This window comes from Phragmites australis, chromosome 10 (assembly GCF_958298935.1).
Source record: "Phragmites australis chromosome 10, lpPhrAust1.1, whole genome shotgun sequence".
In the NCBI taxonomy this organism is placed as follows: Eukaryota; Viridiplantae; Streptophyta; class Magnoliopsida; order Poales; family Poaceae; genus Phragmites; species Phragmites australis.
In genome coordinates, this window is record NC_084930.1 from 3,503,599 (window position 1) to 3,526,692 (window position 23,094).

Genomic DNA, 23,094 nt, shown 5'->3' on the forward strand with positions numbered 1-23,094 from the left:
TTGGGAGCTCAGACAGCCAAGGGTTTGGTCTTCAAATACTACCGTAGCAGTATCAGAAACTCTAGTCCACAAAAGATTGCTCATCACCGCTCCAATCTCCAATCAACCATAGCCACAAACGAAAAGACGAAAATCTAATCTACGACGCAGCTAAAACACGAAGATAAAAGGAAGCACTGCGCGGAAGCGGCGGCGGCGGCGGCGGCTGGCGCTTGGAACCCTAAGAGGGGAAGACAAAGGCAGGGTCAGGTGATTATTTATAGCCTCCATGGCGGCGAGGGGGAAGGAGGAGGCGGGGCAATCTGAGCGTCGTATAGAAGAAAACCTAGAAATTATGGGCTTTCATGGGCCTTTTTGCACTTGAGAGCATTCATTTAGAATTTGGGCTTCACCATATAGATGAACCTGGCTCCGTATGTTGCAATAAAAACATAAATATTGGATGTAGTAATATATGATGTGCTAAGGAAGTGTCGCTAAATAAATATGTCATAAGCAATGACGTAGTTTAGTTTATGATAGGATCTGAAAAAGGAGAAGGAGATTATTCGCTAATTTTTCTTCTATTTTCTTTATTTATTTTTATTAATAAAATAGATTCTATATCCGTAGCCAGTAACAAGATAGAGAAGATATATGACGATGGTGGATGGTAAAGTAGGTATTATTTGAATTTTAAGGTTTTTATTAGATGGGAAGAGAGCAAGAGAAGATGTGACGTGAGAATAATTATACATCCACAATGTGTTAATTATAATGCCTAATATTATGGTGTTCCTCTCAAAGAAATAATAAAGCATAATTTTATCATGTTTGCTGTAAACTACAACTTGTTCTAAAGGCTCAAATGTTATTTTTGTTGCAAGGAACAAAGCAAATATATGCTGCAAGTCAAAACACATAGAAGTACACAGCATGACTGGTATACAGCTTGAAATACCGTACATCATAGGTTCAGTTACCATTGCCATAACAAATAACATCGGTTCATCATGTACAACAAATTTTAGCTACGTATACCATTCTAAAAACGCACAACGCCTACCAAAAATTACAAATGGACTTTCTTCTCCCCAATCAGACTGGGTTGGTTGTACAGATGTAAGGTAAATAAGTACAAGACAAATACGAAGCGCAAAACGCTCGTTGCTCAAAGTTCTGAACAAACTAAGTCTAACTTCAATCCATGTCCATCTCTTCTGTCCTGGAGTCATGGCTCAAGGGAAAATTACAGTGACTGTATGCTGGTCTGTCCAACCCATACATAATGTTTGATCACTCATCGGTGACTCGGTGTGACAAGAATTATGAACAAACAGGCCAGGTTGCTACTATGAGATAGCATCAGTAGCATTTCTACTACTGGGCAAATGAAGCGGATCATCAACCATGCTAACAATAGGAGCTTCCTGCTCTTGCTGAGCAGCCTGTGAAGACTCAGATGGGATGTTGATACCAGCAAAACCGACCAATACAGCGGCAGCTCCGATATAGTTCAACAGATGAGGAGCATGACCAGTGAGGGTGTCCACTATGGCAGCAATTGGAACTTGAATTGTGAGACCAGCTGTGGCGACTGTAGTTGTTGTGAGAAGGATTGCTTTTGCCCATAAGTAGTCGCTTAAAACATTGTCTAACAAACCTGCAAAGAATTCCACAGATCATAAATTAGAGGCAATTTATTTCTTACTCTCATGCTTACTTCTTGATCCTTTACTAGTTATTCCCATATATGTAGCTACGTCATGTATATATCCACGCAAAGTATTGATCATATGATGATACAAACATGATGTGCTATCATCGCTCATGTTATAAGTGAGCACCTCATGCATCTGACAGGGAAAAATCATGAATAAAGAGCAAACCAACCTTTTCCGACAATAAGACCAACTTGTTCCCATGTCAGCTTGTGGAATGGCTCCAGCTTGGCAAAATTCAACACCAATGCAACAGGAAGGAAAAATAACATATTAAACAGTCCCAGGAATCCCAGAAACTGAGCCATACTCACTTGCCCTTGGCCCTCTTTCTCATCGGGCAACTTTTTCCGTATCAAGGTGATATACACAGCATATAAGCCAGCAGAAACAATAGAAAAGAAGTCTCCAAGAAGAGGATTTGTGGCAATAGCATTAACTGTACTACTCGAATCAGCCAGGCTGACAATTATTGTACCTCCCATGCAGAGAAGCACACTGATTAGCTTCACCCATGTGAATGTTTCTCCGAGAAATACTAATGCAACCAAGAAAGTGAAGAGGCTTGATGTGCTGCTCAAAATCGTGTTTGACTGCAGGTTCAGAGAAACAGGGGCAAATTATAGACCAAGTAGTGACAGGAGAAAAGGAAAATAGATGTCAATATGGAAGTAACATGCAGTTCTTCTAAGTAACACTTACTGTAACGGTGGTGTATCTTAGAGACAGGTTGAATGTAAGCTGTGCAAGAAACCAGAAAGGGCAGACTACCATGCTAACTCTGGCCACACGAGCACGCGTCCAGCGTCCTTTTGCATCCAAGCCTTTGCTACAATCTGCAACACTTAGCTCCGACTGGCCTGGGAAGTTTGCATCTGGAGCCAAAGTGTCTTGAGGCAACCTTGTTAGTGAGTGCTCCGATGTTGCATTAATCTCGTGCCCGCCACTCTGGAGAAGATTCACACTTTCCAGATCAGCGGACTGCTGTAGGCTTGCAGCATCCTTGAATTTCAACTTTGTCCAAAAGTTATTGATTGAATCCTCGAAGTACCGAGCAACCTCGACTATGGGAATGTAAATAACAAACAGAGAATTGCATATGTATGTAATCAAGAACGGGGAAACACCACCATCCACCACAGATTGCACGATGTAGCTAGCGGCAATCCATATGCTCGCAACAGCAACGATGTAAATCAACCCCAAACACCATCTCCACGACTCGGTGCTCATCAATTTGGCCCACTTGCTGCTGCTTCTGCTGTGGACACCCTCCAAACCTCCTGCTAAGGCGAGGTTAAAATGTTTAACATTAGCATGAGACGATGATAAAACCAAGTCACTGAGAGCAGTGCGACTTTAGTAATTTAACACCGAATGGAATTAGGATATCTGAAGGAAAAGATAACTTGAATCCAGGAAATTAAGGACCACAATCTTTCATACATTCCGGCTTTATATCCCAGAATTAGTAAGAGATTCCTTATTCTGCGCAAGTGACGTACCCAATTCACTCATTGCAATAACCAAGGAATGCTTCATAGCTAGGAAACCCAACAAATGCCTCTACACCCCCGCAAGCTTGACACCAACTACCAATCATCAGAGCAGCGAGGACGGACGAGAAGATGAGAGAAGCAAGCAACACAATTCTAGCGTCGCAAACCAGAGAATTTGTCGAGCATAATTCCACATCCACATGCGACGATACCCGCTACGACTAACGCCAATTGAAGAGGGTGAAAATTTGCAGAGAGAATAAAGCGAGAGCCGATTCACCTGGTGCAGAGATCGAATCGTGCTGGGAGGATGAGCCCATGGATCCGATCTCTGTGGAGATCGCCACCTCGCCGGCAAACCCGGATCCCGGTCTCTCCCACCGGCCCTCTTCTTGTTCCGCCTCAACGAGCTACGCGCCGCACCCCACGCGCGACGCCGAAGAAGGGAGCCGGGCGCACGTCTCCACGGCCTCGCGGCCAGACGCTCCAACGGCGGCGGCGGGTGGGGGCACGAGGGTAGCTCGCTGCTCGGCAACGGGGCGCGTGGGACAGGGGCGACACCCCTCTTCGAAGTTCGGCACGGCGGTGGCCGGCGAGTTCGGAGGGAGCCGCCGTCGCGGGCAGATTTCGGGGGTAGGGGTCGGTTGGTGCTGGCTCGGTCGCTTCTCTTTCGTTGCGTGGGTCCCGGTGTCAGTCTCAGCCAAGCGGCCTAACTTTTCTTTCTTCAACTCTTTTTAGGAGTTGCAAACTTTTTTTTTGAACGTAAGAGGAGTTGCATACTTGCGATGGTTTAAAGCAAACGGCCGAACGCTACGACTCGTGGAACACGTGATAGCGAACCTTCGTTCTTGTTCGCGTGACAGGAGTTTTATATGGGTTTGTCGAGAAACAAGAGTTGTCGATTTATATACTCTCTTATCATAAATACTTATTAACTTTGATTTTTACGGTTTTTATGTATAACTTTGATTATTATTATTTATTAAAATATAGTTATAATATTTAATACAAATATAATATTATAAAGGTATTTTTAAAAATAAATCTACGTATATGATTTTTATATTTTCACACTAATTATCTAGAAATTATTGGTGGTTAAAGTTTTAAAAGTTTGATCGGATATTGATCAAAACGATAAGTATTTATGATCGAAGGGATATTAAATTCTGTTTGGCAGAGCTGCAATTCCGATATCTATGTATAGTTTGAAGTTGGTAGGATAAAATAAAATAGTTAAATATTTATTTTTAATTTAAAATAAAAATAAGTTGTGTCAACCAAATACCTTCTGACTGACCACAATTCTAACTCTAAATTTTTTAGAGCTATATATGACTAACTTCTAAAAAAATTTAGTGAGAGGTCTGCAAAACAAATCCTTATCTATACTTGTGAATTCTCTTCTCTATCAATGTCACAGGCTTATTCTTGTGCTGGTTGTAAAAAAAATTGCTTTGAGATTGGTGCTTCAGGGAATTAAAAGCAAACTGTACGAGCACCCTCTAGAAACATTTATCTTGGGCGCACGATGGTTGTCCATTTTGATTTAAAAACATACTAAGTTTCAGCTAGCGACCATTTGCATCACTGTTTTCACGCACCACCAATCAACCAACCATTGCAATTGAAGTTTGTGGCTTTGGTAACCAAGCCGCACAAATTGCACAAACAACCTAAAGGCTAGGGTTCTTTTTTAGCTCCAAAATAATTTTTGGCTCATGTGTGCTGGGAACCGGCCTGATGCTAGCAACCGCGGCACCATATCATTGCAATCTATTACTAATCCTTATTTTGCACCATATCTTTGTGCAAAATAAATGCACAAAGATAGATCACTCAACAGTTCGCAAGTGGAGGCCGCCGGTTGGGAACTTAAAAGCCATCGGTTGGAAACTGAGTAGATGGCTGAACCGTTGAGCTCATAAACTTGGCCACGACCGTGGAGGTACGCAGGAAACATCACGTGTTCGTAGAAAACTGGTATGTGCCCGGCGAGCATGGCCACTGCAAGTTATAAAGGAGAGTTGGTCTTCTTTCTTCTCCTCCTCCAGCTTATCTCACTCTTCTTCTCCTACTTCTCTTGGAAAAAATAGAGGAGCGGCTTAGGGGTTATAGGGGTGGCAGTCGGCAGGGGGCTCGAGCCCCTCCCCCATCCACCGCTGCCTCCGTCGATCGCCGATCGCGACGTCTCAGCGGAGTTCGTTCATCCGCCCCGCCGACTGGTCCGTGCATGACATGACGACGCTCGTGGTCGCATCCGTTTCGTTCGCTGCTCCCATGCAATTTCCCTAGGTAGATCAGTAACCTGCGAACTGAGTCTTGGTAGCACCGACGAGTTCGATCAATCACGACACATGAACCATGATTGGTCTCACCGAATTTCCCCTTTTATTATGCAAAGTTACAGTTGAAACAACATCTAAAAATCACCACCCAGAAGAATCGAAATGAAAAAACAAACACAAGGAAAAAAATGTAACTGAACATACAAACAACGCGATCGAACCACTGAAGACGCATGCAGATGCAGCAATGCGCATACACGAGCACGCCTGCCGAGCCTGCACGCACAATCATGCGCACATCCACCAGGAACCCAAGAAATTTGGAAGAATTCGGACCGTTTGTGACGAAAATTCCCGCGTTCCAGACCAAACGGAGCCTAATGGTTGTTGACGAGGGCGCAGTGCTTCCTGATCTCGCCCTCGGAGCCGGTCTTGACATCGATCATGCCCATCCTCACCATGGACCGCGCGAACACCTGGAAGAACACCTCGGGGGGCGCGTTCACCACGCTCTCGATGTCGGCCTTCGCCGCGGCGTCGGTGATCAGCGCGGCGTCGGACTGGAACAGCCCGCGGCGCTTGAGCACGATGCGGTAGTAGCTGAGGTCGAAGGTCAGGAAGCTCCCCGGGTCCATCTCCACGATGGTGGTGTTGTCCGTCGGGGTGGGGCACTTGGTCCGCCGCAGGTTCGCCGCGTACAGCGGGTCCAGCGACGGGTCCGCGTCGCCGGGGCCGCCGCGGCCGGTGAAGTTGTACAGGCGCTCGCTGAAGGAGTTGCAGTGAGCGATGCCGATGGTGTGAGCGCCTGCAGATGATCATCGGCAGGCGCGTAAATCCCAGTCACAAATTAAGCAGGAATTTACTCACAACAACACAAATCAGTAGCATCAACCTACTTTAAAAAAAAAACTTCAAAAGTATTAAGAAAATGCTAACATTGAAAGATATACACGTTTGCATTTTATCAATCTTTTGATAGATTGGAATAGACCAGGTGTATAGTAGTTAGCAGTAGCGTGCATGTCCACATCAGAACAGGTTGCCCATTAAGAGCATGCACATATAAAAGATGCCCCTCAGTGACAAACTAGCCAAAACTTAACAGACAGTGACAGTGTAGCCCAAAAATTGATTGTAATCCTGCTATTTACTAAGTAATGAAGCTCCTCGATCTCAAAAAGAAAATCAGCAGAATACTGAATAATTATTCAGATTCTAACTTTTACCCGCATAATCAATCCAGTATTAGCAATATGACATGCTCTGAAGAATGAGATCTAAGGTAAACTGTGACTTTACCTTCTAGAAGAACAATAAGTCGTGCAACTTGGTCAGCATGGGATGCAGGTGGTCAGTTACATCTCTTTCATTTATCCTAGTAGCTTAGTTAGTAGAATCAGAGTTATGCGCTTTACAAGACCCTTATTGTCATACTGAATCATTTAGCCGGCTACCAAACTCCAACTACAGAGAAAGGACAAAAGCATTGCTTACATGACGTTAACTACCGGCCTGCCCTTAGCAAAACATTGGTCAAATTCTTTTGGATTTTTGCAAAAAGAAATAAAGCTATAAAGAAGAACTGGCAAAGCCACGTCAATATCTGTTCTCCATTCTCTCTCACAAGAAGAAGTGCGTGCAGCTGTGCTACATTGCATTGCACCGAAGACTGAACACACCAATCATTGTCCAATTTAAAGCCTCCTTTTCTGTTGGCTAGATTCATTCTAGAAAGACGAAATTATGTGTTTAACATTGACTTGAGACGTAGGCAACGCCACTAAACGCAACTTAAGCTGAACTTTGGTCTTTTATGGAGAGATTATAGACTGGCAAATGCTAGTATTCAGTAAGGCAATAGTAGGTAACCAAGGCATGTTGTCTGTACTCTGTACACGTTCAGGTGTCTGTACTACCTAGTGTTTGTTCAGTTGTACACATGACAAGCTAAAGAAGTTGCCGTTCTTCTTTATCTTGGAGCCATCTAGTTTGGGGCAGCATTATTGGCCATGGGAGTCAGTGGGTAGGAGCGTGTCCGCGCGTGCTAGTTGCCGACTGAACACATACAGAATCTGCCAAAGCTTAGCACTATTTCTAATCACCTAGTACAATCCCAGTGCTTATGCCAGCCTCGCGAAACGTGTTCTCGAAAGAAACGATTCACTGAGCAAACGTTACATCACTCTGTGTCGGTGCCGTTGGAATTAGTACGTTTAAACAGATAGTTTGAATTATCGAACATACATTCTAAGCTGAAGACTAATCAACTCTGTCATTGTTAATTTGTCTCTTGGCAATCGGTTGTGTTAAGTTCATTGGCAGGTTAAAATGCAGAGAAGATTTCTGACATAACTATATCATGACACGATCATTACACGTGTGTCAATTTTTAGTGAATTTCACATGTCAGCGACGAGGTAAGTAACGTGTAGTTACGTCGAAAGAACTTTTGGGCTGAAAATCATATCTTCTTGTTTTTAGCACAGTAAACACGGAGCTCTGAATGATGGATGTTGGGGGCAGTGGAGTCATGGTTGGATTGGTTTTTACCTGAGAGCCAGACGAGGTCGGCGAGGTCGAGGCTCTTGTTATGAAAGGATTGGAGGAGCTCGGTGAAGTTCATGGTGGGCGCGGGGATCTGGTCCAGCGCCTCCTGCTTGAGGGACACCGTGCCGTCCCGCCTCCCCGTCGGCACTTTCCAGAACGGCCCGCCCTTCATCCAGTCGTCTTCACGTCAGCAACAAGTAACCCGGAATCAATGTGGTCATGTGGCCAGATGCTTACGATGACGCCGACGGAGTCGCGCGCGGCGAGCGCGAGGATGTCGGCGCAGGAGACGACGCCGGGGCACTCCTCCTCAAGGAGCGCCTTGATGCGGTCGATGAAGCCGAAGCCGCGCAGCGTCAGGTTGGGCGCCGCGTCCTTCTCCGCCTCGCTCCCGCCCGTCGCGTTGAGCAGCACCGACGCGTCGCAACCCTGCACGGAACGCGCGCGCGCGCGCATTGGCATCACCATCCACCACCACCGAGGCGCGCGGCAAGCACGAAGAACAGAGCACGCGCGTACGTACCCTGACGAAGCAGTCGTGGAAGTGGGTGCGGAGCAGGGTGGCGGCGACGGAGGGCGCGTGGGGGATGTGCTGCTGCGTGTAGTGCTTCACGATCTGCTCCGCGCGCGGGCAGCTGTGCTCGTAGAACCCGTCCCGTAGCTGCGCCGTCGCGCCGCCGAGAACCGCCGCGGCAGCCACCAGCACCACCAGCGGTGCCACCACCATTCTCACCATCTCTCCGGTCACTTGCCGGTGCTCCCCGCTTCAGGCTCGAGCAACAAGCTAGCTAGGTAGCTTCTGCGTGTGGCTGCCTCGGGCTCTCGAGTGGTACAAGATACCGAGCCCTTGGATGCATTTATAGTAACAGGCAGCCAGACGATGCGGCTGCGTACGTGATTAGTGGGTTTTGGTTCGCGCTTAGTATTTGATATTCTGACGGAGTGAGGTTCGCAAGTACTCTCTTCCGACCGAAATAAATATCATTTTAAACATTAATACGTATCTAAAATATAACTTTAACTACCTTTTTTATTATGATATATCAATAAAATATATAAAAATATATTATTCGAAAAATACTTTTTAAAATAAATCTATATATATTATTTTGAATATCTAAACCTAATATAAAAAACAATTTATAACTAAAATTTAAAATAGTCAACTATACGTAAATTAAAACGATATTTATTTTGTACGGGAGCAGTCGGTAGAGAACGACGACGCGGTCTCTGGACAGCGGGGTTTAACAACCGGCGCGCGGGTCGGTAGCGAGAAGAGTACCTCTGGGCTGGCCGTCAACTCTTGGCGTACGTACGCACGCGGCAGAGCGCAAATGGATGGCTCGCCGCTTGCGCTGGAGGAACGTCAATGTCGCCAATGATCGCCGAGCAGAGCTTCCGAGTGGCACCAGTCAAGCGCAGGTGATGTACGCTTGCACTATTGCTCGTCTCGGATTATCTTTGCTTGCTGCAACTGCCGCCTCCAACAGCTGTGCAGTACTGTACGCCAACTTGGTGGTCTTCGTCTGAGATTCTTCACACATTCAGACATTCAGTAGACTTGAGTCGAAATGCAGAACCGTGGCACACGATTTTTTTTTGAAAAAAAAACGGAAGGGTATGTATGCGAAATGGGAGGGAAATCTACCGTCTTTCGTTCTCCGTTTTGCAGTACGCTAACTGCTCAAGAGAATCATGGCACAAATTGCCCGCGCGCCGAGTCTCTTTATGCTTTCTAGCTCCTCCTTTCTCTGCATGCATGATTCAGCTTCCTGTCCAAAACAGTGCCACAAAACACGCTAGGATCCTCTGATTTTAAGTCAACATAATTTTGTCATTGATATATGAGGCCGGCGACTTATAACCTCATATGTTAGTGATAAAGTCATGATGACGTTCAAGTTAGAGGAATCCGGTTCCAACGAAACAGAAGAATACGACACCTACCCCCACACGCACGCACAATAAAGCGCCATCATGTGAGATTTGGAAAGAACGGAATTGACTTATCTTGGATCATCAAGAGCAAATCATCCAATCTATCCAGCATGAAGCTGTTTTTTTTTTTGGGGGGTTTTGCATACGGGCGCCATCTAGGATGCCTTATAGCCTTATAGCACGAGAGTAGACTTTTTTTTTAGGGCTACGGATGTCCCAGAGTCTCCAAACCTTATCTTAGGTCTGAGATGTAAAAAAAATTAGGTATCGATCGTCTAATTTCCTTTTTATTAATCTAATAGACAATTTTCAGCCGGTTTTCTTAAAAAATAAAAAACCATCCGCTGTGTAGGAAAATTGTGAACAACTGAACATCCACTGCACCTGCACTTCCTCTCTGCATCTTCTAGTACCCTCTCATACTTCAGATTGCCGCATCATGTGCACTTTCTACTTGTACTGCAAAGACAGTGTCAACTGGTATAAAACATTCAGGACCCGAGGGTGTTAGTCCTTAATCACCCTAAGACATGATCACTAGCCCTAAAAATTAAACACACACATCATTAGTGAAAGCGTGAATATATTACTAGAGCCGGATGATGCCATTAGATGTTTGATGATGCTTCAATGCAAAGAGATGTTGACGTAGATGTACAAGTCGGTGAGGGTGATCATGTCGTTGTAGATGAGCTTGGCGCAGTGTCGGTGTGACGTAGGTGTGGTGGCACCCAGTGGTGAAGCGGTGGCGGTCTCCACACCGTAGCAACACACTTTGGATCGGCTAGGGTTTAGAGGGAAGCGGCTGCACCTTAGATGGACTAATCAATCCATTTGGAAGACTCTCTCGTCTACTTATACAGTGTTGCATGGGATGAGATCGTAACCAGGTGGTTAGTTGCACCCCCGATCAGGATGCTTGTGTGGGATGCAGTCCCCCTTAGGACTCGGTCTCTCATTGTCCATAATAGAGCCGAGATCAAACACCAACAGAGGGACGACCGTTGCTTCGTTACCAACAACTGCAATTTGGTATGATACACTTGTAATCATTGATTTGCAAAGACAAGTAGCACAATAACACATCCTGTATGCACGGCTCACACTATTGTAAGGAACGATGACGTTCTAAGAGGGGAGTGAACTAGGATACTTAAAAACTAATTGCTCCAAAAACTTCATAAGATAAATCTATGTCAATTTATATCTAAATATGCTCTACGTTTATCTAGTGTGTCTACTCTACCGCTTAAGAGAATTACAACATACTCTAGCAAGGTAAATTGCAAATATGTAAATACAGAAATGTAAATAAGGTAGAGAGACAAATTCAATATAAGGGATTTTTATTCTATTGTATCTATGGCACACAAGCCACCCTTAGTCTGCGTTAGAGCTTCACAAAGAATATACTCCCGGTCACCAAATCTCTTCTAGTCACGGCTCTTGAGATACCAAGTCACCAAAACAAAACCTTAAGCACGATGAGCCACCAAGGCAAGGTCTCACCATTAACATCTATTTCAGTCATTTGTACGTCGTCTTTACTTCGGAGCTTTAGTCATAAAGGCAAGGGCCTCCGCGTCCTCGCACAATCTTCTTTCGGCGTTCCACACCAAGTCAGAAGGTCAACAAGTTACTGGTGAGTCACCAAAACTTCAAGACGCCGGCGTACCTCTTGGTACACGGTTAGATCACTCTTTATCCACTCTCTAGGTTGCAGCATCTAACAACACTTCTCTCTAAGTCTATAAACACTAATCACCATCTAATGGTGTACTTATTCACCTTGGATGAACACTTTTAACACTTTGATGGATTGGATGTCTTCTCAAGTGTATATGGGTTTCTCTGGACTCAGCACCTTTAAATGCCCGAATGGGTGGTTATATATAGCATCAAACCTGCCAAATAGCCGTTGTTCTAATGACTTAACTTTACTGTGAACACTAGATGATCCGGTGACACAGTAGTACAAGCATCAAACCATCCAATATATACATTAGTGGATACTTAGCTATTGTAATCTCACTTAAATACATTCTAAAAAACCAGATATTCTGGTGTAACTATAACTCCATCACCGTACTATCCAGTGAGTAGACTTGAGCCTGACTGAGCCAATCTCTTCACTTTTGAAAAATACTATGGTGTTGTCACTCCTTTATCATCAGACCTTCCGGTGTGTACAACACTATCTTCTGGGAATTCTCATGCACTCTGTTAAATACTTCGGTGTGCATACTTGCTTCATCGCTGGACCATCCAGTCTGTTGATCTCCAACTGCCTTCTTCTGGAAATACTCCTGTATGTATTGCTTCATTGAGCACCAGATCATTTGGTGAGGATCTATGTCAAAAATGCTATGGTGTATTCTCTGGTTTATTACCGGACCTTTCGGTGAGTGCAACTTCCCTAAACTCTACTGACAGAAATACTCCGGTGTACACTTAGACCTAACATATAACTATTCGGTAAGACTAACAGCCTCTGGACATAATGCTCCAGTGAGTACAAACTTCTCTGCACTGAACCATCAGGTAAGGTAAATCTTACCGTGAACTTTCCAATTCAATCAAATTTTGTTCTGACTTCAGTAGTTTCTTCATATATCATATCTATAAGACATATTAATATATATTCTTTAGAAACATGTTAATTCTAATAATTATGTTACTATTAATCATTAAAATTATAATCATAAACTAATAAGGATATTTTTGCTATAACTGTATGTATCATGGTATGGTAGCCGGTAGGGAAAGAATCCTTTCGGGAAAGAAGAGGTCTAGTAAGAATCTGATCGACTGCAAGGGAGCTACGCAACTCCGAGGTGCTACCTAGTGTTCCTGTCCATGAAGCTTCTTCCTTCATCTTTTCTGTTACAAATGACACTGTCCACGCCGAACTGAACCATCCCAATAAGCTCCAAAAAATTTATGGTAGTTAGGGCATGACATTGCTCACCAAATTCTCGTGTTCCTAGCTCTTGGTCCTTGGCTCTCGTCGCGCTCACCGACAGCCTAGGCTTATGGCTACCGGCTGTCCTGGCAAGCCAGTTCTTCTTATCCTGAAGCATATTCTACACTAACTATTTTGATTCATATTTATGGTGATAAATGGATAAATGCTAGATACGCCCCAACCATCTCTGATCTCTCTCCAAAAAAAAAAAAAAAAAATCACCCCAAATTTGGCATCACATTATAGTTTTCACGGGCTCCATCGGTTGTGTGAGATAAGGTAGGTAAGGCTTTACAGAGAGTGAAGCCCATCAAAAGCAATGGCCTCTTCCTGCAAGCATTCCTCCCCTTTGCTGCCTTCCTAGAGTTTACACATTTCTTTCAGTTGAGATATATGAACAGCTTTTGGAATAACTTACCACAAGAGACAAGAGAAAAAAATAGCGACTCTGTGGCATTTCCATGGTTTACATTACACGCAATGCCAACCTATGAAGTAGCTAGTACTTCTTATTCCCTGATGATCAGTAACTCTGATCTAGTTCAGGACCACTCTGAATATTCTTCTTTGCCTCAAGGAGAACCGAATCAGCTCAGCATCTGGTTAGTACTTAGTATACAATATGGACCATGCATGATAAAATCAAGTTGTCCATGGCTCCATGCCCATCACTCATATTAGTGCAATAATAGTTTTAGCTAGTGACTGATACAACTGTGACACAGCTGTCAAGAAAGGCATATTAGGGCTAGCAAGGCAGTGTTTTGCTAAAAAAACTCTTCTTGTTACCAAATTCCAGCTCAAGGTTTGCTGACCATGGTCCTGAAGGAGATAATTATTGAGGTGTATTCCAAATAATTTTTCTTAGGGAAATTCAGTGCTAAGAAATATGCGCGAATATACTTCATTTCTTCTTACGTTTATACACGAGATACCATTTTATCCTCTATTTTTTCATTTTGGTGCAATGGACATGTACTGTGTACTTTGTATTCTTTTCTTCTTCTTTTGAAAAGGCGTATGCTGTATTTAGCAATGAGTAAATGGTACTATCTTTTTTTTAAGTAGTATTCCCTCCATTCAAAATAGTAGACGTAATTTTTTTTTACACTTGATCTTCAAAATTGGTTTTTGACTAAGGATTTCTTACTTAAATATATTATTTATAGCTACAAAACCTATATAATGTGAAATTATTTTGAATTGTGAGTCTAGTTGTATAATTTTTATACACTAGATATTCTTGTAATTTGATTAAATGTTAGCACAAGTACACAAAATTTAACTTTTTTTAAAAAATACGCGTACTATTTTTGAACAGCGCAATTACTATCTTTTTTCATCCTACTCTTTCTTTACTTGGAACAACACGCAAATGCTTGCCGGACACCAGTTAAATGCAGTCACGAACAACTAGTCCAAGTGGAACTCGAAAGCACAAAGTGATTTGGTAGTTTTTTAATGTAGAATAGTACTGTGACCTCCCAACTTCCATTTGGTTGTAAACATATATGCTTCCAACTCTCACGAAGGCAACACACTATATTTAATACATCAGGTACAGACACTCTATACAGTTCATACTAATATTTGGGCATCTTTCTTAGAGCCAACTGACTTCATAGTTCATACTGCCCCTTTGTTGCACAGTCCAAATCAGAGAGGTTAAGCAGAGAAGTTCAGTTTGGCGCTGCCTGCCACATGATTTTAAATGTAAAAAGGTATCAAGAATAGAATATGTATAATCACATGAATAGAACTAGTTACCTAATCACATGAAAAGACGCTGGTGAACCAATTGTTCCTTGAGCCAGTCCTCAGGCAGCCGATCCGGGTTCATGCCCCGGCGGCTGCCTCTGAAGGTGCTCTTTTAGCCCTTTTAGGTGAGGGTATGGGTCTCCATAATGAAAAAAGAACTAGTTACCTAATTGTGTTTAGCACGATGTCCCAGCCCTTAGTGACAGCTAACAAGCTCTAGACCCTGCAAGCCGATCATATCAAAGGTTTTTATATGAAATCATTGTCCCTTTCCTGACCAGTACATGATTGCTGTGAGGATAACTTGCAAGGGCAGACAGACTCCGACAAAGTTCAGGGACAGCCGCCGCTTCAGAGTGACTAATGTTCCTGCAAAGATCAGTAAAAACTTAGAATATATAACATGCCATTTATATGGGCAAATCCTTGGAAATGGCCTACATCTCTACATCTATGTCAGATGTAGGTTGTCAGCTACACCTCTCTCTTTCAGTCCGGTGGCCCCTAATGATAGATGCCTATATGATAATAAATACATATAATCATTTAGTAGTAAGTTGTCACTGCGTAATCTTTTTAAATTTAACATTTTCAGTTGATCCAAATATTCTTTTCATTCTGACGAGTTCAAAGTTTCTTTTATGAATTATGAACGTTGAAGTGATTAGTGAATATTTTCAAAAATAAAAAGGAAAGTGTGATTGGTGAAGGGACCCATCCAGCAGTAACTAGCATCACAGCTGAAAAGAGACGCTTTCAAGGAGACAAAAAGGGAGAAAAAACTAAGGATAATTCCAGTCAAGTTGTTTTTTCTTTGAAGAACTTTCCAGTCAAGTTGTTGATGATCATCACGTTGTAGTTGGTGCCGACGTACACGTACGCGCCCGTTGTGCCAGACAAATGATCTGCAGTAGCGGCAAATCTCGACCCTACCGATCACGTGCTACAGTAAAATGCTATAGACATGTCATATCCACAATTCATCAGAACCCTGTAGCAACAGTAATTAATGATTAAATGGTGTACCACTGTAGTATCAAGCTTGTTTTGCTGTGCAAACAGTAACCATCTGCGCTAATCCATCACTAATGCAGAGGAAACCAGACCGACACTAGCTAGACGATGATGATGCTTCTTGAACTCTAGTACATGCCACAGTAGCCCTTGTCCTTGATCCATACAATCTCTAGCATCTACTCCTTAACAAGGTGGCTATTCTTTGTCTCACATAGTCACATGTTTAACCATTTTAAGGATGGATATGGTTGTTAAATACGTGGTGATTAGTGGATTGGTTATGCACATGACGTCGATGAATTGGTACTATAACTACCGTTAACGACAGCAAGGCCGAGACATACACGTCCGAGCAGAACAAGGCAGTGCGCTCAAGCACATCAGGTACATGAAGTTTCAGTTAGTTGCGACGTTGCTGTCTGTCTATCCTTGTCATAGAGCACCGTGCGGATTCACCGAACCTGCAGGCAGCAGCTGGCTGTTGGAGCTGGACGGTGCAACATGCCATGGAAGAGTCAGGAAAGTCGTCGTCAGACACGTTGTTAGTTTGCGGTTCAGTGATTATTGAAGACCAAACACATGGCGCCTGCCTTGGCTACAGTACAGACTGCAACCGACGAATTGATCGGCGTCGTGTGCAGCTGCCTAAGAAAATATGCAGCACAAGGTGCTGAAATTATGCGCAAATGTTTCTGCCGGGATGACTCGATCTTTGCACCATGCAAGCTCACACTTTGTAACAGCCAGATCTTCAGATCGGGCAAAGATGCGGCGCAGTCGATAATCCTCTGCTTTAGAGAGGCAACACAAACGCGCAAGTCATTGACGTGAATACGCATCACATTCATTCGCAGTCACAGGTGCTAAGATCATGTACCTGAGCAATACGGATAACTTTTAAAGGGCTTAGACAAAGAGACCCCTTTCTCCTCTCCTTTTCAATCTGGTGGGTGATGCTTTGACCACTATGCTTACTAATGCTAGAGATAATGGGTTGATTAAAGGTCTAGTATTAAAGGATGCTAAATTTCACGATAGCATCCAACGACTTATAGTCAGTTTCAATCTCCCGCTTTGTGGCGCTCTTCCACCTGGCTCGCCTCCAAATCTGTTTATAGTCCTCTAGTCACTCTAACATAATGTGATGTCCTTCTCGTATCTTGGTTTATAGGTCGTCCTCTATCGTCTGTGATCAATGCTGCCTTATCTTTTCGCCCTTACATCCACACTTTCATTGAACCAACCTTCCTCCTCGAACCTCCTCCAAGTTTGACAACTATGGAGAACACCCGAAAACCAAAAACTCCTGACCTTAACAGCGTCACCGGCTTTCATCGTCTGATCATATTTTCTAAATTTTAGATATCTAAAAAGTTAGAAAGTGTGAAAAAGGAGCAATTAAACGTGAGATACCGATCAATCAATGCACGAGTGAACCCATGCACACATAACTCACCATCACTCTTATTGCACCCGAACACAATTCCCCGAACATAATTACACAACTAATAATATCTCCACAGATATGTTAGTGGGTCTACATACTTAGAGTTAGGTCATACTCCTGATCTTTCCATCGCGCCTAGGGTGAAGCGGTCACGTGTGAATAAGAGCCGGGACGTGACGTTCGCGTCGCCGCGAGGGCCCCGCCGAATGGACGTGACGTTCGAGACGCCGCGGGGTCGGTGGTTCACCGTCGAGGTTTGGTACTTCGAGACTGTGCGGGAGATGAAGGAGGCGATCCACAAGCGCGAGGGAATCCCCGTTGCGTCGCAGCGGCTCTTCTTCGACGGCCGCGAGCTCAACGACGACCGCGACGCCGCGGACTACTCCATCCTCCAGGGCTCCCGCGTCCTCCTCCTGCCCGACGACACCCCCACCTCGGCCAGCGTCCGCGTCGTCGTCTCCGCGCCGGCGCTCGGGCGCAGCGTCACGCTCGACCTCCGCGCTCCGACACCGTGGCCCGCCTCAAGGAGCTCCTGCAGGACCGCACCGACGGCGCGCTGCCCGCGGCCAGGACGGCCGTGTTCTTCAACAGGGTGGAGATGGAGGACGGCAAGACGCTGGTGGATTACAACCCTCCAGTCGACGGGATGGACGTGTCTGTCGTCGTGCGCCAGCCGCCGGCAGGCGGCAACGCGGCAGGGCCCAGGAATCAGCAGCAGAGGGTGGCGGTGAAGGTGAAGTGGGGCGCGAAGGCGGTGGCTCTGGAGGTGGGCACCATGAACGCCATCCGGGACCTGCGGCGGGAGATCGAGAGCGCGGCTCCGCACCTCCGGCTTCCCGAGCGCGACGGCGGATACTTCTTCGTGTACAAGCAGAACGTCATGGAGGAGGACCGCACGCTGCGGTGGCACGAGGTCAAGAACGGCGACACCATCGAGATCTTCAACGGCAGCGTCACAGGCGGCGCATGATGGCATGACGTAGAGATTGAGGCCGTGGGTTTAGCAAGGGGTTTATGGTTGGGGAAATTTGGGATTTTACTACTCCCGTCGTTGCCGCTAGCTAAAATATTATCGGTGAACACGAATACGTTAAAATGTCACTCTCGCTGATACCCATCTCGCTATAATGTCACCATCCTTTTTCTCATCAATTTCTTATCTGTTTCGGTAAAATAGTGGATGGATAGACTACTTTGCCTCTGCCGATTGACAACTCCTCTCTTAGTTTATTTTCGGGATAAATGGATCTACTCCACCTAGGGTTCCAATCAGAGAAGAGAATTGAGGAAATGGTATAGAAGGAGCATCTCAAATGGAAGAAGAGGGCGGCGGGCGTCACCTGCGCAGTCGAGGAGGCCGTCGGAGCTGCTGCAATGGGGGCCGTCGAAGCTGCTGTGGAGTCGCCTGCTGCCTGCGTGCCAGCGGAGAGAAAGGAACTGAGCCGTGCGTCTTTGCCTGTAGTAGAGGTCTCGATTCAGCCAGGGGCAAAGTAGTCTATCCATCCTCTATTTTAGCCGAAACAGATAAGAAATTGAGGAGAAAAAGGATGGTGGTATTGTAACGAGTGGGTATCGGTGAGAGTGGCATTTTAACGTATTCGTGTTCACCGATGGCATTTTAGCTAGCGGCAACGACGGGAGTGGCAAAATCCCAAATTTCCCTTTATGTTGTGGTGTGTTGTTGCATGGTGGTCTGCTCTTTAGTTTCGTTTTGGTAAAGTCGTCAGGGCATCTGGGCATGGATGGATGACAGTGATGGACCAGAACTATTCTAGCGGATTTCAATTTTCAAGTTTACCGTTGAAATGACCGAAAATTACGAAATTTTGCTAAAATTTCTATCACTTTTCTAATCTTTTTTGTGGATCTCATATGTTAGTGAAAGAAAATTTTAAAAATAAATATTTCGTTTCCTTTTGAAATTCATGAAAATTCGTCGAAATTTTAATCCCTGCTAGCGATACGTTGTCTGCAAAAAGAAAGTATTACAAGTGTATAAGCAAGCATCAATTCTCACACTGAAAGAAAAGGAGTTTTAAACAAATTACAATCCCCTTTGCTGACAGGTAATCTAAAGTTTCGGTGGACGTTTCGCCCTCCGTTGGTCCAAAGAAAAACAAATAATCTAAAGTTGAATAACAGACTTTATGCTTGCTACCAAGATCTTTCACACCAGCGTCAGGACAGCCTTGACATCCTTGAGCGGATCGAGATCCCCTGATGTTGACGACGGCGCGTGAGATCCTCGTCCATCCTTGAGCATCCCAGCATAGTTCTGAAGTGTTTGTCAGCTCCAGTAAGCAATGCATTGCTCCACTTTTCTTCGATTAGGAATCCTTGTAAATTGGCTGAAAATTCATGTGCATCTATGCGCCACACCTGCTTCCTTTTGGTCCAACCATGTGTTACAGTACCAAAGAAAAAAAATTTACACTTCCAAATTGATCATAAAATTGCAGCACAATAGCATTTTGGGCAGCATGCTTATGACACGTTTGTTTGGACTTATGTTTTTAAATTTTTTTAAAAGCCATGTTTTTATCTTACCTGGAAAGTTGTTTTTAAAAATAAACTATTAATTTTTATAATAAATTTTTAACTTCTCAGTATGTAGTTTCTTAAAAATATTTTTTAACGTATTTATCAGCTTTAGTTTATTTTTCTAAAAACAAATTTCTGACTTTTTTAAAAAACCGCTTCTCTATAGTCCGTTTTTTCTGACTTCTAACAACAATAGTAGAAAACAAACAACGCCTTAGTATCACTGATCCAGAATTTAACAATGTATTCATTGCCGCAACCAATCTACTTATCTAGGAAAATCAGAGAGAAGACGACGTACATATATATTCTTTTTCACTACAGAAATATATAAGACTCAGCTGTAATGATATTTGTCTTAAATTGATGTGTGAGAGTAGCTAGGAAAAATATAAATATGAAGTAGAGTCCTTTATCTGAATTTGGCCTTCCCAAATGGCACGAATTAACTTTCTGGCAAAGTCGATCCATTTTTGCAAGGGCAACGGATCTTAACCAGTCATCACATCTGAACAACTGAAGGTTGCAGATATAATCCCTTCAAATCGTGATTTAAAATACCAATCTAAAATCATCCGAACACCAATTCAGTCGTACCAAAATCACAATCAACATTAACCAACACTGACCGAAATCCACATTCAACGCTTGAGGAAGCAGCAGAATTGCCACAAGTAGAAACTGAAGTTACCGCGAATACAGTAGCACAGAGAAAAAAAAAATATGGGACTTATCTTATGGCATATTTGGTGAAGAAATTCTGCCATTTTTATCGTTGGATTAATAATCGATCTCTTCTTCCGCTTCTTCCTCACATCACCGCCTCCATTCAACCCCCTCCCCTCCCGGTTGGATCCAAGCTGCTACCCTGCCCAGCTCCTGCCGCTACCCCAACCTGAAACCCTAACCTCAACGTCACCAAAGAAGACGTCGGAGGAGCTTAAGGAGAGCCTCTATCGACAGATAAATAGCAAAATACAAGCATCCACTAACAAAATAAACATAATCTTTAAACGATCTAAAAACCATAAGGAAACAGAATGCACACGGAGCTCAAGGTTCACTTATTCATAGTTCAACCAAGTTCACGAACACAACCAGAGGACATAGGTCTCACATCGGACAGGCGAACAAGCACAGACAAGGTTCGACTAGGACACGGACCAGACACAGACACCGACAATGACACTGACAACACCATTGGAGAGACGCCGGAGGCACCAGACTTGTGAACCCAGGGACGACAGCAGCTACGTGGCCCAGGACTTACTGGCCACCACGGAGACGGAGCACCAGGTGGAGGGTGGACTCCTTCTGGATGTTATAGTCCGCCAGAGTGCGGCCATCCTCCAGCTGCTTGCCGGCAAAGATCAGACGCTGCTGGTCTGGGGGGATGCCTTCCTTGTCCTGGATCTTCGCCTTAACGTTGTCGATGGTGTCAGAAGACTCAACCTCCAGGGTGATGGTCTTGCCGGTAAGGGTCTTGACAAAGATCTGCATACCACCACGCAAGCGGAGCACAAGATGAAGGGTGGACTCCTTCTGGATGTTGTAGTCTGCCAGGGTGCGGCCATCCTCGAGCTGCTTGCCAGCGAAGATGAGACGCTGCTGGTCCGGGGGGATACCCTCCTTGTCCTGGATCTTGGCCTTGACGTTGTCGATTGTGTCAGAGGACTCGACCTCCAGAGTGATGGTCTTGCCGGTGAGGGTCTTAACGAAGATCTGCATGCCACCCCTGAGCCTGAGCACCAGGTGGAGGGTGGACTCTTTCTGAATGTTGTAGTCAGCGAGGGTGCGACCATCCTCGAGCTGCTTGCCAGCGAAGATGAGACGCTGCTGGTCCGGAGGGATGCCCTCCTTGTCCTGGATCTTGGCCTTCACGTTGTCAATCGTGTCAGATGACTCGACTTCAAGAGTGATGGTCTTGCCAGTGAGGGTCTTGACGAAGATCTGCATTCCACCACGAAGGCGGAGCACCAGGTGGAGGGTGGACTCTTTCTGAATGTTGTAGTCGGCGAGGGTGCGGCCGTCCTCGAGCTGCTTGCCAGCGAAGATGAGACGCTGCTGGTCCGGGGGGATGCCCTCCTTGTCCTGGATCTTGGCCTTCACGTTGTCAATCGTGTCAGATGACTCGACCTCAAGAGTGATGGTCTTGCCAGTGAGGGTCTTGACGAAGATCTGCATTCCACCACGAAGGCGGAGCACCAGGTGGAGGGTGGACTCCTTCTGGATGTTGTAGTCAGCAAGGGTACGGCCGTCCTCAAGTTGCTTGCCGGCGAAAATGAGACGCTGCTGGTCCGGGGGGATGCCCTCCTTGTCCTGGATCTTGGCCTTCACGTTGTCGATCGTGTCCGAGGACTCGACCTCTAGCGTGATGGTCTTGCCAGTGAGGGTCTTGACGAAGATCTGCATCTGAAAACATGAACATACCAGACGCAAGGGTAAGCAACCAATCTAGATGAATATACAGAGGTCAAACAGCAATCGAGGGAAATCCACACCAACAGCACCACCTAAATGAAGCCAACCAACAATCTAGCCAAAATACGCATGAACCCTAACCCGATTCAACAAAAACCAAGCCTAAGCATCTCAAACCCAGCCGTAGGATCACGCGCATGCTAGCAGCCACCCGACCATAGCGCGGCAAACCACATCCACATGCGACAAAACAAGATCGGATCGAACTAATCAGATCATATAGAACAGGAACGCAGCGAGCAGCACGGATCTATACCACATAGTCACATCTCAGCCCGCAAATCGACTACAGATTGCAGAGCACGAACAGGAAAAAGGCAGTCTCGCAACGTAATCAGCACCCGACCCGCAGATCTACCACGAAATCGAACAGGAGAACCTCGATATCAGAGGGGTCGAGAAGTCGAAGCATACCTTGAGAAATTGGGAGAGGCTTCGCTTCGATCGCTCGGAAGATTTTCTCCGTGTTGGTTTGGGGATTGGATGGATGAGGAGGAGCCGAGGGGTTGGGAATTTATACGCGGCGCGCTCGGGTGGGGAGGGGCGTCCCGTGACGCTACGGCGGGAGGTGGGGCCCGATGGGGAGGAGCGGTTGCGTCGTGGAGTCCGTCCCTACCACTCAATTTTCGGGAAAGGCGGAGGCCGCCGCGGAGATATCGAGGTCGATGACGCCGTTTGCTGCTGGGGTTGGTGGCCGTTACATTTGGACGACGACTCACGCCGTTATGGGTCAATCATGCTTGGACGTTTCTGTGTTGGGTCGAACCGACTTTGTACTACCCACTATAGCTGGAAACGAGCCGACTACCGAGCTGAAAAACGGGTTCGGTTTGGGCTCGTGAGCTAAGTCCCTAGTTGAGTTTGGAGGTAGATGCTTAGCTATCGTTTCGTCTGCGCCGACGAGGTCGGA

The 23,094-nt window shown here is 45.2% G+C and overlaps 3 protein-coding genes, 1 non-coding gene and 1 pseudogene across 5 annotated transcripts; 1 reads left to right on the plus strand and 4 right to left on the minus strand.

The window, feature by feature from the left end:
- LOC133883797 (small nucleolar RNA Z157/R69/R10) lies at window positions 1-96 on the minus strand. Its single transcript, XR_009903004.1, has one exon. It is a non-coding gene; the product is annotated as a small nucleolar RNA Z157/R69/R10 (small nucleolar RNA).
- Window positions 97-937: 841 nt separating this feature from the next.
- LOC133883152 (uncharacterized vacuolar membrane protein YML018C-like) lies at window positions 938-3,967 on the minus strand. Of its 2 annotated transcripts, none has more exons than XM_062322375.1 (4): window positions 3,480-3,967; window positions 2,403-2,983; window positions 1,873-2,293; window positions 938-1,642 (listed from the first exon to the last, which is right to left on the minus strand). In XM_062322375.1, exons 1-4 carry the CDS (start codon window positions 3,517-3,519, stop codon window positions 1,332-1,334), a joined length of 1,353 nt encoding a protein of 450 aa, XP_062178359.1. In that variant the 5' UTR covers window positions 3,520-3,967; the 3' UTR covers window positions 938-1,331. The 2 variants fall into 2 exon arrangements, with proteins under 2 accessions (XP_062178359.1, XP_062178358.1); XM_062322374.1 differs by having other exon boundaries at window positions 2,403-2,986.
- A 1,600-nt stretch (window positions 3,968-5,567) lies between these two features.
- LOC133883577 (peroxidase 3-like) lies at window positions 5,568-8,879 on the minus strand. Its single transcript, XM_062322937.1, has 4 exons — window positions 8,558-8,879; window positions 8,272-8,463; window positions 8,038-8,200; window positions 5,568-6,292 (listed from the first exon to the last, which is right to left on the minus strand). Exons 1-4 carry the CDS (start codon window positions 8,768-8,770, stop codon window positions 5,865-5,867), a joined length of 996 nt encoding a protein of 331 aa, XP_062178921.1. The 5' UTR covers window positions 8,771-8,879; the 3' UTR covers window positions 5,568-5,864.
- Window positions 8,880-17,368: 8,489 nt separating this feature from the next.
- Window positions 17,369-18,160, plus strand: LOC133883485 (polyubiquitin-like; annotated as a pseudogene).
- A 2,575-nt stretch (window positions 18,161-20,735) lies between these two features.
- Window positions 20,736-22,760, minus strand: LOC133883154 (polyubiquitin). Its single transcript, XM_062322376.1, has 2 exons — window positions 22,599-22,760; window positions 20,736-22,115 (listed from the first exon to the last, which is right to left on the minus strand). Exon 2 carries the CDS (start codon window positions 22,113-22,115, stop codon window positions 20,970-20,972), a length of 1,146 nt encoding a protein of 381 aa, XP_062178360.1. The 5' UTR covers window positions 22,599-22,760; the 3' UTR covers window positions 20,736-20,969.
- Between the last annotated feature and the right edge of the window lie 334 nt (window positions 22,761-23,094).

Excerpts from the sequence above, each read along its gene's own strand:
- LOC133883154 (XM_062322376.1), bottom strand. The coding sequence starts at position 22,115 with ATGCAGATCTTCGTCAAGACCCTCACTGGCAAGACCATCACGCTAGAG.
- LOC133883152 (XM_062322374.1), bottom strand. The coding sequence starts at position 3,519 with ATGGGCTCATCCTCCCAGCACGATTCGATCTCTGCACCAG. Across the intron at positions 2,987-3,479 it reads CGATTCGATCTCTGCACCAG|CAGGAGGTTTGGAGGGTGTC; the intron begins GTGAATCGGCTC and ends ACCTCGCCTTAG. Across the intron at positions 1,643-1,872 it reads TGGTCTTATTGTCGGAAAAG|GTTTGTTAGACAATGTTTTA; the intron begins GTTGGTTTGCTC and ends AATTCTTTGCAG.
- LOC133883577 (XM_062322937.1), bottom strand. The coding sequence starts at position 8,770 with ATGGTGAGAATGGTGGTGGCACCGCTGGTGGTGCTGGTGGCTGCCGCG. Across the intron at positions 8,464-8,557 it reads TCCACGACTGCTTCGTCAGG|GGTTGCGACGCGTCGGTGCT; the intron begins GTACGTACGCGC and ends CGTTCCGTGCAG. Across the intron at positions 6,293-8,037 it reads CGACCTCGTCTGGCTCTCAG|GCGCTCACACCATCGGCATC; the intron begins GTAAAAACCAAT and ends GATCATCTGCAG.